Source organism: Urocitellus parryii, chromosome 8 (genome assembly GCF_045843805.1).
Source record: "Urocitellus parryii isolate mUroPar1 chromosome 8, mUroPar1.hap1, whole genome shotgun sequence".
Classification (NCBI taxonomy): Eukaryota; Metazoa; Chordata; class Mammalia; order Rodentia; family Sciuridae; genus Urocitellus; species Urocitellus parryii.
In genome coordinates, this window is record NC_135538.1 from 40,150,767 (window position 1) to 40,163,875 (window position 13,109).

The 13,109-nt window shown below is 35.7% G+C and overlaps 1 protein-coding gene across 1 annotated transcript in view; it reads right to left on the reverse strand.

Annotated features, from left to right (window-relative positions):
- Positions 1-4,758: 4,758 nt before the first annotated feature.
- Clvs2 (clavesin 2) overlaps positions 4,759-13,109 on the reverse strand; it is a 62,065-nt gene continuing 53,714 nt past the window's right edge. The window contains exons 4-5 of the mRNA XM_026381469.2: positions 11,499-11,719; positions 4,759-4,846 (exon numbers count right to left, since the gene is read on the reverse strand). Of these exons, the coding sequence (XP_026237254.1) occupies positions 4,759-4,846; positions 11,499-11,719 (309 nt within the window). The remainder of the gene's footprint in view (positions 4,847-11,498; positions 11,720-13,109) is intronic.

Below are 13,109 nucleotides of genomic sequence, written 5' to 3' on the forward strand. Positions count from 1 at the left end.
TTTAAAAGTGCCTTTTTGTACCTATAAGTATTTGGTTTACAATTTTTTATAACATTATTACCATTCATACTCCTTTTTTCTTTGAACTCAAAGCCTTATATGAGTGTTTCAATACACAGAATTGCTATTTTATATTTTTCCAATAGTATTGAGGAATTCATTCTCCTATTTACACAGAACAGACCTTGTAGAATTACTTTTATGTGGGGTTAACCTCAATATAGTTATATAATTAAAACTTGAACTTGTGAAGAAAGACAATATTCTCTAAGTTTTAAAGATTTTGATCTGATAATGTTGGAAAGTCAAGTTCTTTTTTCTATTTCTACTTATTTACTGCTTTCAAGTAGTAAACAGTGCCAAATAGTTCCCATAGCATGTGAGAAGCTGCTTTTTCAACAGAGACAAAATAAGACAAATAAATGTTTTCCATTACTGAAGATTATATTCATCCTGGATATTCAGCCAGTCCTCTTCTTTTGTTCTGATACATTTGTATATCTTTCTATTCTTGCATGATGTAATGAAAGCCCTCACAAATTAAAAAAGCATTACTGTGTTTTAGGCTCTGCATCTGTAGAAGAGGTCTAAATAGAACATATGTCTATGAGCCTACTGATTTCAATCTTTCATATATGAAAGTTCAGATATCATACAAACTTGGCTCATTTGATCTTGTGTGTTGAGACTCTTTCTGGAATACCTCCATGGCTGATAGCAAATTTTTATGTAAATGTTGATAGATGCACAAAACAAAAACAAAAATAAATAAATAAGTAAAAAAGAAGCAAAGAGACATTATCAGCCTACCAGAGAAGATAGACCTTTAAATAAAATAACAGAAGGGTGTATAGCCTCTCCCCAGGTTTTTCTTGATACAACTTCTTTAAAGGTCCACAGATACATCCAGAAACCTTTAGACTGTTTGTAGAGCACAAGAATCCTGTGCCTGAAGACACATTGCCATGGCTCTAAAGGTTTCTTTTTGTGAAGAGTCATAAATTTGTTCCCATAGTCTAAAAACAACTCTCCATTATCTTAATGCACTAGAGTGAATTCTGCTCCCTCAGGAATACTGCAGAAACTTTCAATGTTGATTTAACAATGTGACCTAGTTACCAATATTACAGAGAATCTACTTGCTTGGGTTTCCTGTTCATGAATGTATGAATTTTAGTACTGTGAAGCAAACAAGCATCTTATAGGAAAAGACTTAGGAAATGCCTCTGCCTACACTTATGCAAACTACTATTAAAATGAAAGAAATCATGCATGCCCACTTCAAAACCTTGCTTTGAAAACTCTATTTAATACTTTGTGTTATTTTAGCATAGTACTAGTTTTGTAAATAGCATGGGTTAAAGTTACTCTATTGAACTTACACAACAGACTTAATACTGTAAGAGGATATTCTAAGCAGGTCCTCAAATATCCTTCTTATCTGTTTTACCTTATAATATCGGTGTAGATATTGACTTTTTGAAAGAGCATACAAATAGAATGTAGACGCCAGTGTCACTGCTTTATCTTATTTTTAAAGAGGCACTTCTTCATAGTTCTTAAAAGTACATTTTCATGATAACCTCTTACTTTTTAACATAGTAGTCAAAACATAGGCAAATATCACTGATGGCATGATAACAAGAATTATTTATTTTTAAATTAGTTTTGGAAGCAGCTTCCCTGAAACTACGGGCAGAAAAATGCAGTGGCACACAGCTGCCTGTAATCCCAGCAGCTCTGGAGGCTGAGATAGGAGAATCATGAGTTCAAAGCCAGCCCTAGCAAATGCAAGTTGCTACACAACTCAGTGAAACCCTGTTTCTAAATAAAAAATACAAATAGGGCTGAAGATGTGGCTCAAGTGCCCCTGAGATCAATCCGAGTACAAAAAAAAAAAAAAAAAAGGAAGAAGAAAGAAATTAGAAATCAAAGATGGAAGTACATGATGGAGTGTGGACCGGTAGCTGAGTTGTTGACTTTAGTGCTTGCCTAGTGTGATCAAGGCACTGGCTTTGATCCCCAGCACCACAAAAAAAAAAAAAAAAAAAAAAAAAAAGAAGAAGAAGAAGAAAAAATTAAATGGACTACTGTACTATTCAAATCAGTGTGATAACTCTTTAAAGTCCACAATTTTCAAGTAACAAGAGTAACAAGACGACTGAAAGAGTAAATTATGGCTCTCAAAGTAGAGAGGCAAAACTACTAGGAGACTAGTGTAGATGTGTCAATGGGGTACTATTGCAACTAATGTGAAAAAATATAGGGATGTTTATCTACTAGGTTATATAACAGTAGATAGCTACATGATGTAAAAAAAAAAAATCACATGAGAAGAAAAAATTGCCTAAATAGCACTAGTTAGATGATGCTGGGGGAAATGTTTTAAAGTTGAACGAAAATCCCTTGACTAAGCAGCTTCAGAACTGCTGGGAAATGAGTTTACTCACTGACTGAACTAGATATAGCAATTTCAAAAGGCATCATTGCTGTGATTTGTTCATTCATTTTTAACTATTTTACACAATCTAGCCAACTTTCAATTGCTCATTTGAGCAAGATCAGGCACACACATGGCAATGCCAATGCAAAATTTCCAACGTGGGGTAGGGAGAGAGTACAAATGATGCTAGTTATTTTTATATATGACACTGACTTTATGACAGGAGAAAGAAGCTGACTGTGCTGGTTGACATCTGAAGCTGGTAGAATTCTGAAAACTGGCAATAAAGGGTGCACATTCAGAGAAATTCGTAAGAAAGAACAGTTGATTGCCCTTCTGTACTTCTGTGATTTCTATTGGATTCCAATAGATCGTACTGCCTACCACATGTTTATGTAGTACACAAAGCCAGAACTATAGCATGTATGTCAGGTAAACAAAAACATAATTACATAAAGGGTTGTGTTCTTAGAAAATTGCTGTAGCTTTTAATCCCCCGATCATTCTAATCTCCGTAACAAGGGTGGGTAGAGTTCTTGACAGTCCTTATTCTTTTGCTCTTGATAGGAAGCTGCCATTCCTAAACTGTCTTTTATTCATGTTAATTTATGTATTTTTATTAATGTCAGACAGTCTTGGTATGTTGCAGAATGTTGTATTGGTTTGATTTTAAGATTGTTAGTAGAATCATAATGGGAGTTTTTGAAGCTTTTGGCTAGAAGTATGTAAAGGTCATTCACTACATGCCTTTACTTATGTTGGTTTCCTAGTTGTTGCAGATATTTGTCTTTCAAAAGAACACATCAATGGTAAATTCTCAGTCTCAAAATTCATCGTGATCATGCTGAAAGGGTGATAAAAATCTTGCTTTTTCATGCTGGAGTTTGAGATTTAAAATAAGATCTTAAATGTGCTATATCATAAAACTTTCAGAAAATAAAATTGTAAATAATATACAGATTTTAAAAACAGATTTAAACGATCATATGCTCAGATGCCCTCACATGCTTTCATTATAACCTGGTTGCAGCATATTCTTTCAATCTTTTGGGGGGGGGGAAGCAGACATACAAGAACTCTATGACAACTAACTAAAACCGAGAAAAAATAATTAACTTTTTGTTCACCTACACAATGTTGAGACCTATTGTTTGAAGGAAAAACATATTTCAGAAAAGTGGCACATATTCAAAATATATTATAAAGTATATTGTATGTCCCTTATATAGGTACATTAAAGTGTGTTTCACTATTTCTCATTTTCATTAACTTCAGTGAAGGTGATTTTCCAGAGTTAGTATCCCAGGCAATTAATTATCTGCAACATCTCTAACATCATTAATATGCATGATTTATTTTATAAGCCTGTCACATCAAGGATTTATTAGAGCTCAGTAAAAATATATATGTTGTATGTGTGAATATATATATATATATATTTCAACAAGTGCACAACAATTAGAAATTAGCCACTTATTTATAAGTGGCAAATTTTGTTTTCCAAATTAGATGTCAAAATGCTAGTCACATATGGGTTTTCATTTTCTTGGCCAAAGAGTTTTGAAGGGAAACATTTTTAAAGTACATCACATAGGGGAACGAGGGGGTCTTGAATAAAGGACACGTGGTGAAGACAGCAGTTCAAAATTCCACATTTTAAGTGGGGAGACATCTTTTTGCAAGACTCCAGGAATGAACATGAAAGAGTTCAAGTGTTTAGTTCACCAGCTCATCTGTCATTCTCTGTCTCCAGAATGCAAAGCCAGTGATAGTCCTAGGACACATTCTGTCTGAAGTGAATATCACTAAATAGGAATACATTAATTACAATAATTTCTATAGTGTCTTGTGCCCAAAGTATACTTGAATATTGAGTTTCAGAGACAAAACAAGGAAACTATTCACTATGAGAGCAGAAATATGGCTTCATAGGAAACAGGGCTACATTTAAATTACCTTTGATACTTTATGCGTCTTTTCTGCTTTTTGTTATAGCTCATATCACTGGCTTCAAGTTTTGAGTCAATCTTTCCCAAAGTAAATAGCTACCAAAATTTACAAACTTGACATGAAGATTACATTGTATTTACAAAGAACTTGGCACTTACAGAATAAATTATTGACTTTTTTTTTTAAATCCAGCCCAGGGCACCCATGGTTCAGGCAAATGAGAAAGCCTGATGCCTTATTATATATTATGCTACATTAACATGAATAAATAGATTTCCAGCTGGTAATTCCCCCACAGTGCTAGCCCTGTTGCTGAAAACTAGTACCTTCCATTTCTAATCCGTGGAGTGGGCGTGGAGAAGTTATTAGTCCAGAGAAAGCAAAGGTTGCATGTTTTCTTCCTCGTTTTTATCCATGCGCTTTAGTACAGTGGGGTCCACTACTGATTGGGATCTGCAAAGGATAAAGAAAGCCAGGGTCAGTGATTGGTACCAAATAATTACCTGATGACATTCTCTTCTCTGTCTTTTCTTTGCCATTACTTCTCCAGTGGATGTGGATTATCCTCTCCTACATCAAGGAATTTATGAACTGTGGATATTGCAAATTTAGAGAAACACTGATGGTGGTGTTTGGTATCAGAGTGAGGAAACAGTTCCCTCTGGCCTCTCAGTAGAGTAGTGGGAAGAAAAGGATTCTAAATAGATAATAATAGGCCTCCGTTCTCCTCTTCACGACTGAACAAGTCTCCTTTTTGAGACATCGAGAATTTCTAGTGTAGGGCAGATGCTTTCTTACATATTCAAATGGAACGAGAAAACACTACAGTGAAATGATTGTTATTAAAAATTGGATAGAAATGACAGGAGGCTTGATTCCTGCCTTCAAAATACCTATGAAACAAATTCAATGTGAATGTGTTTTCCTTAACCATCATTTTTATATTAACGATTATATCAACAAAAAATCAGAATTAAAATGTTGCTTTTGTTACAGTTCCCAATAGAATATTCAATAAAATCAGCTTTACTCTTAAAGCTTTTTAAAAAATTATTAATGACTTAAATATATATATATGTATGTATATATATACATATATATATATATAAACTTAAAAAAATACACACACACACACACACACACACACACATATACATACTCTTGTTGAGGAAGCAACACACTATAATTAAGAAACCACATAATTTGAAAACTTCCTTATACCTGCCTTTGATATCAGGTGGGAATTATATTCTGATTCATCATTAGGAAACAACATGAAAGCAGGAAGGAGGAAAATCAGTGAAACATGCTACAGTTGTGGCAGGATGCTGCAATCTTAATAGCCACAGCATTAAGGAGGCAGCTGCCTTTTAAAATTCTCCTCTGTAATGAATTCTCCCCTGCTGCTGCATACCAGCCAATTGGTTTCTGCTGTGGCAATATGCCTCTTAGCAGACCTCATTAGCTTTCCAAAAGAGAGACTATAAGCTAAAATACAAGCACACATGCTAATGAAAATGAACAGCAATGGAACTAATTATCAAAAAAAGAAAAATTATAGGATTAACTCACAAATTATCTCCTTCATCTAAGTAAACCTAAATTTGTTTCAAAAGTGGGAATGGAAATAAAGGTGAAAGGATTAATTAAAAAAAAAGGTTTGTTTTGCTTTCTAACTTATTTTCTGCAGTTAATCTGAATATTAAGTAGGCATTAGATAGATATTTGTCTCAGAAAGAAAACTGACTGAAGTTTTGTGTCTTTGTGTTTTCAACAGAAAAAAATGAGAGAGGAGGAGAAAGGATGAGGAGGGGAAGGAACACAGAGAGGACAGCACATCACAGGGTTTCGTGAACAGCAAGATCTCAACTTTAATACATGTGATGTCCATACTAAAAGAACTTCCGTGTTAGGTATTCAAAATGAAGAGTAATGAGGATAATGAAGAAAGCATTTATAGTAAACAGATTTAAAAATCCCCTTAAGTTATATGTATTAAAAGGTTGAGATCCATATTGATTATATCAATAAGTAAATGTCAAAGCTATTCAGACTGCATAATGCAGACAAGGTAAGTATTTGCATCTGCCATCATATTCTGTTACAACATATAAAGAAAGTCACACACACATATACACATTCTTTAAGTCTATGTGCATCGTGGCTTCTAAAAAATATTATTAAAAGTTATGGCAATTTTAACAAAATATTTTAATTTATATCACACTTGAACTTAAGTTCCTAGCTTGCTTTCTTCATGACTTCCAGATAACAAAATTGTTGGTTAATGAATGCTGCTTCTAAAGTAGAACAATTCCTCAGCAAGAGGGAAAAAAGCCACACAGTAATGGTTTGCAATTAAAATATTTTTCTGGTATTTAGTTGCCCCATGTATACTGTTATTTAGACTAGATTTGTTTTTGTTTTTACTTTTTTTTCATATGGAAGAGGAAGATAGTTTTTGTGGTATCAGTTAATGAATAGGTTTATTCTAGCTGCAGTGAGAGAGCTGCCTACCATTGACTTATAATATCTCAGGAGTCCCCACACAGCCCGTACTGTCCTTTCAATGAATAAATATCCAATAATTTAAATTTGGTTGTCAAATACTCATTTATTCATTCATTGAGCATCCACAATATTGTGCTATACCAAAATGCTTAAGAGGTTAGAATTTGGAGAGAGGTAAATTTCAATTGTAACAACTTCCTAGCTCTGTGATCACAGGAAGGCAATTTAAACATCCTAAGAATTTTGTTCTCTTGTTTGCAAAATGGGGAAAAGATCCTTTACATTGAAGAAGTATAGTGAGGACCTGACACAATAATGCATAAGCCCAGCACAAATTTTTACAATAGTGCTTAAGGAAATGGCTAATAGAACACTGTTGCCCAAGTACTGAAATTAGCATTGCTTCTCTGTACTTAGGCAGCATATGGAAGACATATACCTTTCCTGTGTTCTGTTCTCTTTAATAAAATGGGGACAGGACTACTTTATTAGCTGCTTCAAGAGACGAATGAGTCCCCATACACAAGTAAATAGAAAAATTTTTGGCATGTAGTAATAATAAATGTTTGATACCATTCAATAAAATCAGAAGCTCATATCACATGACCATATGAATATAAGTACTCACTGCAACTGTTCGGTGCTAGGCACTATCCCAAGCATTGGAGATTCAAGGTAAAAGAGACTTCCTAGATCTAAAACACTCAAAAATCTAGAGAACTTGGTATCTTTTCACATAATTGTTCTCTTCCTCTGCAAATGTGCACAGGAGGACAAGTTCGTCTTTTTATGTGTCTGAATAAATACACCCAAAGGAATAATTACAAACAACCTTTGGTAACAGAATTATTTATTCCTTCTCAACCTAAGGTTAATATAAAACTGAAAAGGCAAAAGGACACGGGGAGTTAGAGGGAAACTCAGAGGCAATCCCCTCCTATCCTTGATGGAGAACTGCAAGTCCTGACACAAAGAACAAGAAAATCAAATGAAACAACTTTCATAATGCCATTCTTCAGGATTTTGCCAACAGGATTATAAAACCTATACTGAAGGACATCTAAAAGTCTAATCAGCTCCTGTGAGAAGGAAGACACAGGACTGGGGCAATGGATGTGCTGAAAGCCATGTCTGCAGGGGACAAAATGGCCTAATTACTTGGAGAAGAGAATCAGGATCCAGAGTAACTTCAGAAGGTGGATAAACTAAACCAACTCTAACAAGATGGTGCTAATCAATTAAAAGGATTTTTTGGGGGAAAAAATCTAAATATAGAAAGAGAATTAGGAGATGACTTGATAAAAAAGGGACTTCCCAGTTTCACAAAGGACATTAAGAGTTGACAGTGTGCTGTGGCCACCTGATAAACAGTGAGAGCAACAGAAGATGCCAAGGAGACCCACACTGGGAGCCAGAATTCTGGAACCTCAAGGCCTGTGGTGACACTAAGGTCAGATGTCACCTATTCAGTTTGAACACTGAACTTAAAGATAACCACTGACAGACCGAAGTACTCCTTCCTTTACCCGACTGGAATTTAGTGAGCATTTGCTATAAGCAACTCTTTCCTCCAGGCACTGGGGAGTCCTATCCAAAGAAAATAGAATAGACAAAGCCACCAAGACCCCATTAAGCTTACACTGGGGGACTGGATATCAAATTAGATAAAATCAGTCATTTCACAAACCTAATGCTGCAAAAAAGTACAATAAAATAAATGCAGGAAATTAATAGATTGTAATTAGAATTGGATGCAAATACAGATAACCAAGACCAGGTATCAGAGAAAGACCAAAGACTGGAGGAGGTGACCTCTGACTGGGACCAGCCATTTGAGGATGCAGGAAAAGAGCATTTCAGGCAGCAGTGACAAGGGCAAAACTCCCTAATAGGAATAAGCTGAAGAGGCTGAAGGAAGAGATAGGAGCCTAGGGATCTGAAAGGTAGGAAATGTAGGTTTGCTAAACGAGAGAAGAAAGGAAGGCAGGGGCAGATCACAGAGCACTGTTAGCCACAATATGGGGTTGATTTTATTCATCACATAATAAGCAGTCATTTAAAATTTAAGTCAGAAATAGGAAAGGATCTGAATTACCTTTTTGAAAGTTTAAATTGCCATGTGGGTAGTAAATGGGGGCCTAAAAGGGCAGTTAGGAAAGGTTTGGAGGGAGGGGTGCAGGTGAGCAGAGTGTAGGCATGGGTGCTATTGTGGGATAAAGAGAGAAGCAGGCTCACGCAATGGTCCACAACAGTGCACATCACAGGACAAATGGACAAAGGAAAAGGACTTTATTAACTGGGAAAGGAGGAAGGTAGGAGACATACATGACACCTGGTCTCTAAATCATTATATAGCTCAGTTCCAAAGAGAGGGAGCTGGTGCCATGCTGTCATGAAGGGGTAGAAAAGCTTTATGTCATCAAGAAGAAAGACAGTATACCTCATAGGTTCGAGCCCTGCTCTGCTAAATATAGAATGTGTTACATTGAGGATAAAATATCTGAGTAACAGGATTGCTATGAGGATTAAGTAAATTAATGTGAAAAATATGTAAGTCTCACTTATGGTAAGTACAGAGTGAATGATAGAGTATAACAATGATTATTATTATAATTACTTTTATTAGAAGGGAGCTATTCACAGATAATTACTTTTAAGAATTTTTGCTTATGAAAGTTCTTTGAGAATTTGATAAAGCTTATGTTTTCTCCCCAGAAAAATAAAATTCTCATGTGTATACATACTCATTGATACATATGTCCCCCAAGATTTTGCACACTCTTAACAGAATCCTTTGAGATACCATCAATAAACTTTTTAGATTAGGAGAGCATAGCTCTGAAATCAGGAAGTGCTATTCTAAGAGAAGAGAGTTGAGAAGTAAAGGGTTGGTTTAAATATAAGTTTTTTAACTAGTGGGGAAATGATAGCAGGTGAATTTTCTAACCTTTCCATTTTCTTCAAGGTCTGTAGAGTTCTCACATACACAAAAGCAACATCATGAAAGAGACTGGCCTTAAGGACCAGGCATGCTACCAAAGCAGACTTCCATCAAAAAGTACACAGGACATGGTTTGGCATGACAAGTGATATGTCATTGAGTCCTACTTGAAGTAGTGAAAAAAAGTCTTGCTGGGGCTGCAATTCCCATTATTTCTGTGGGTGGAAAGTGAGCCAGAGAAATAATATTTGTTACCATTATTGTATTTTACTCTGAGCTGGTATAGTATGGAGAAGCCTAAATATTAGGCATTTGTGTGTGTGGTGGGTTTGGATGGAGAGACTGAGCACAGGGGCATACTACAACTGCACTATATCCCCACCCTTTTAATTTAAATTAATTTAATTTTTTGTTTGTGGGTGTGACAGGATTTCACTAAATTGTCTAGGTTGGCCCTGAATTTGCCATCCTCCTACCTCAGCCTCCTGAGTTGATTTGTTACATGCATGACTTAGATGTCTTTTTTTTTTTGCTACAGGATGCAAACTCAGAACCAATTATGCATATATGTGCATTTGTGTGTCTTAGACTCCCTCATCCACTGATTGAAAGAAAGCAGACATAAAAGTGCCATGAGTCAAAGCAAGTGATTCAACAGTGAACTTTATAAAGATCAAACCTGTAAAGAAATAGAATGCTCTGCACAGGAAATATTAGACCATTAGACAAAGACTTGGCAAAGATACTGAAAATGTAGCATAAACTTTGAACCTAGTGTCTGAATTGAAGTGTGTGTATGTGTGTATGTGTGTGCATGCACATGTCTGTCTACATGTGCATCTGTGAGTCTCTGTGTGATGCTTTTCTTCAAAGGAAATCTTACAAGTCCAATATATTAGCTAAGGAAAGTTGCTAGCACTACAGGGGAAATGGGTACTCTCCCCACACCTCCTGCTGGCCTGAGGTACCCCATCAAAAGCCTGGATTCCTCAGGGTATCATTTGAAAACTACTGGATTTGGTGATTTCTAAGAGTCCTGCTAGATTTGTCTATGAATCTGAAAAAAAAAAAAAAAAACACTAAGTTGAGGTTACCTTGAATGACTTGACCTTTTTTAAACCAACAGATAATAATTGCATGTATTTATGGTGGACAAATTCTATATGATCTCACTTACAAGGGGAATCTATGATATTTCAACGCATACCTTTACAGAGCAGAATGTGGTTGCCAGCAGTTAGGAAGGGATCATAGGATAAACAGGGAGGCATTGGTCAAAGAGGATTAAGTTTCAGTTAGAGTGGAAGAATAAGTTCTGTAGATCTACTGTATAGTATGGGGACTTAGTTAATAGTAATGTGCTTTATATTTGAAAACTGCTAAGAGAATAAATATTAAATGTTCTCACTAAAAACAAAAGACTTTATCTTTGACTTAAAATTCAAGAGAGTCAATATTAAATGTTCTCACTGAAAAAAAAAAGAATTTGTCTTTGACTTAAAATTACTGAACATCCAATCATGGGGACATGAAAGGTTTTAAAATTACACAAAGAAATATATACATATAGGAAAATTGTATAAAACTTGGAGATAGACTTAGGATGCCTCCCCAACCCAGCCCCAGATCACCTCCCAGTCACCTCCCACATACCTCTTCATGGACTTTGGGGAGAGCTCCTTTTCTACTTCCTTCACAGGCATGCTGTAGGAGTCCACGTTGTACTCACTGTCATCGTCATACTCGTGGTCTAGCAGTGTTCTTGCCCATGTTCCCATGTCATAAGGGGGCAGCATTCCTCCAAACTCAGAGGGCAGGATCTCAGGATGAATTAGTTGGTGTAGACTGTTCAGATTGTTACCATGCAGAAATATCTAAGGAGCAAGAAAAGGGTGATAGAAAATTAAATACCATTCCAAATGCTCTGGGGAAGAAGAGAAGATGGGAAAAGAAAATATAAGACTCTCCCATGTCTGTTGAAATATTTAAACCTCTCATCTCCTCTTTGAAACAGGTAAGGCTGCTACTACTGTTCTAATATTTCATATAAAATCCTGAGGTTCAGAACTGTTAGGTAGTTTCTGGAAGATCAGATAATGAATGCCTAAAGAGCTAGAACCACAAATAAGGTTTTCTGCTTCATAGTCCAGGGCACGGGCAGAATAAGATGTCTGTGCTGATCTGCACACAGTCCTGATATTGGCTGTGCAAGCCTGGTGATTCGCACAATGAATGCTGTTAGAACAGACCCTGCTCATGAGGGACTCATCAATTACAGAGTCTATCTGAGTTATTAAGCCCAGAAGCTGTCGCCAGTATGGCTTTCTCTTTATCATCAATAAAAACAAGAATACTGTAACCACCAAATTACTGCTTTATAATGCAAAGAAGGTGCTGTAAATAAAAGAAGTAGATTAGTATCCTCATAATGAAAGGCTGAGTGAGGTTCGTGTCCCAAGGGATGTATGTTCTGCAACACTGCCAGCATCCCCTCTTCTAGAGATTTCCATATTTATTGTCCAAACAGAAAGCCCAACAATGGGTTGAAAATGCAGCATTGTATGTAAACATTAATTATTGGTATTATTGTCTACAAAGTGCTCATTTATTAAATGGAAGACTATCAAGTCACATATTGAAGATTTATTTATCCGTGATTTGCCACTCCTTTCTTTTTTTCATTTTAACTTCTCTGGTATAGCATTATTGTCATTCATATAAATTTATGTAATATTTAAGAATGATAGTTGATAATTTACATAATAGTTTCATATTTCAGGTTCAAGATAAACAGGGTAGCACATTAGTATTTGCTTTTTGTAATTTTAGAATCCGCAAAAGTAAATACATAGGACAACAAAGAAAGATTAGTCTACAACATTAAATAAAATCAGAGGGATGGGAATCAACAGTTAGCAAGCATTTAAAATGAATTATGAAAGAGTAAAACAGAAAACAGCAGGTCACTGGCCAAAGCAAGAAAAGCAAGCAGCAGCTATAATACATGATGCTGGGGGCCTACAGTGGTGGAAGGTACCATCTGCCCAGATAACACGGAGTTAATTGCAAACTTCACACCTTCCTGTTCCAGGCTTTGAGCACAAGAGACAATATTTATTTCCAGGAAAATAATATTCTTTCTCTCTGCCCCCACCTCAGGTTCCTCTTATCAGAAATGAAAAGAATTTTCCCAAGAAAGCACCTGAAACTGTTATTTTATTAGGTATGTAAGATTTTTTTTTAACCAAGTGCATTTCTTCCTTC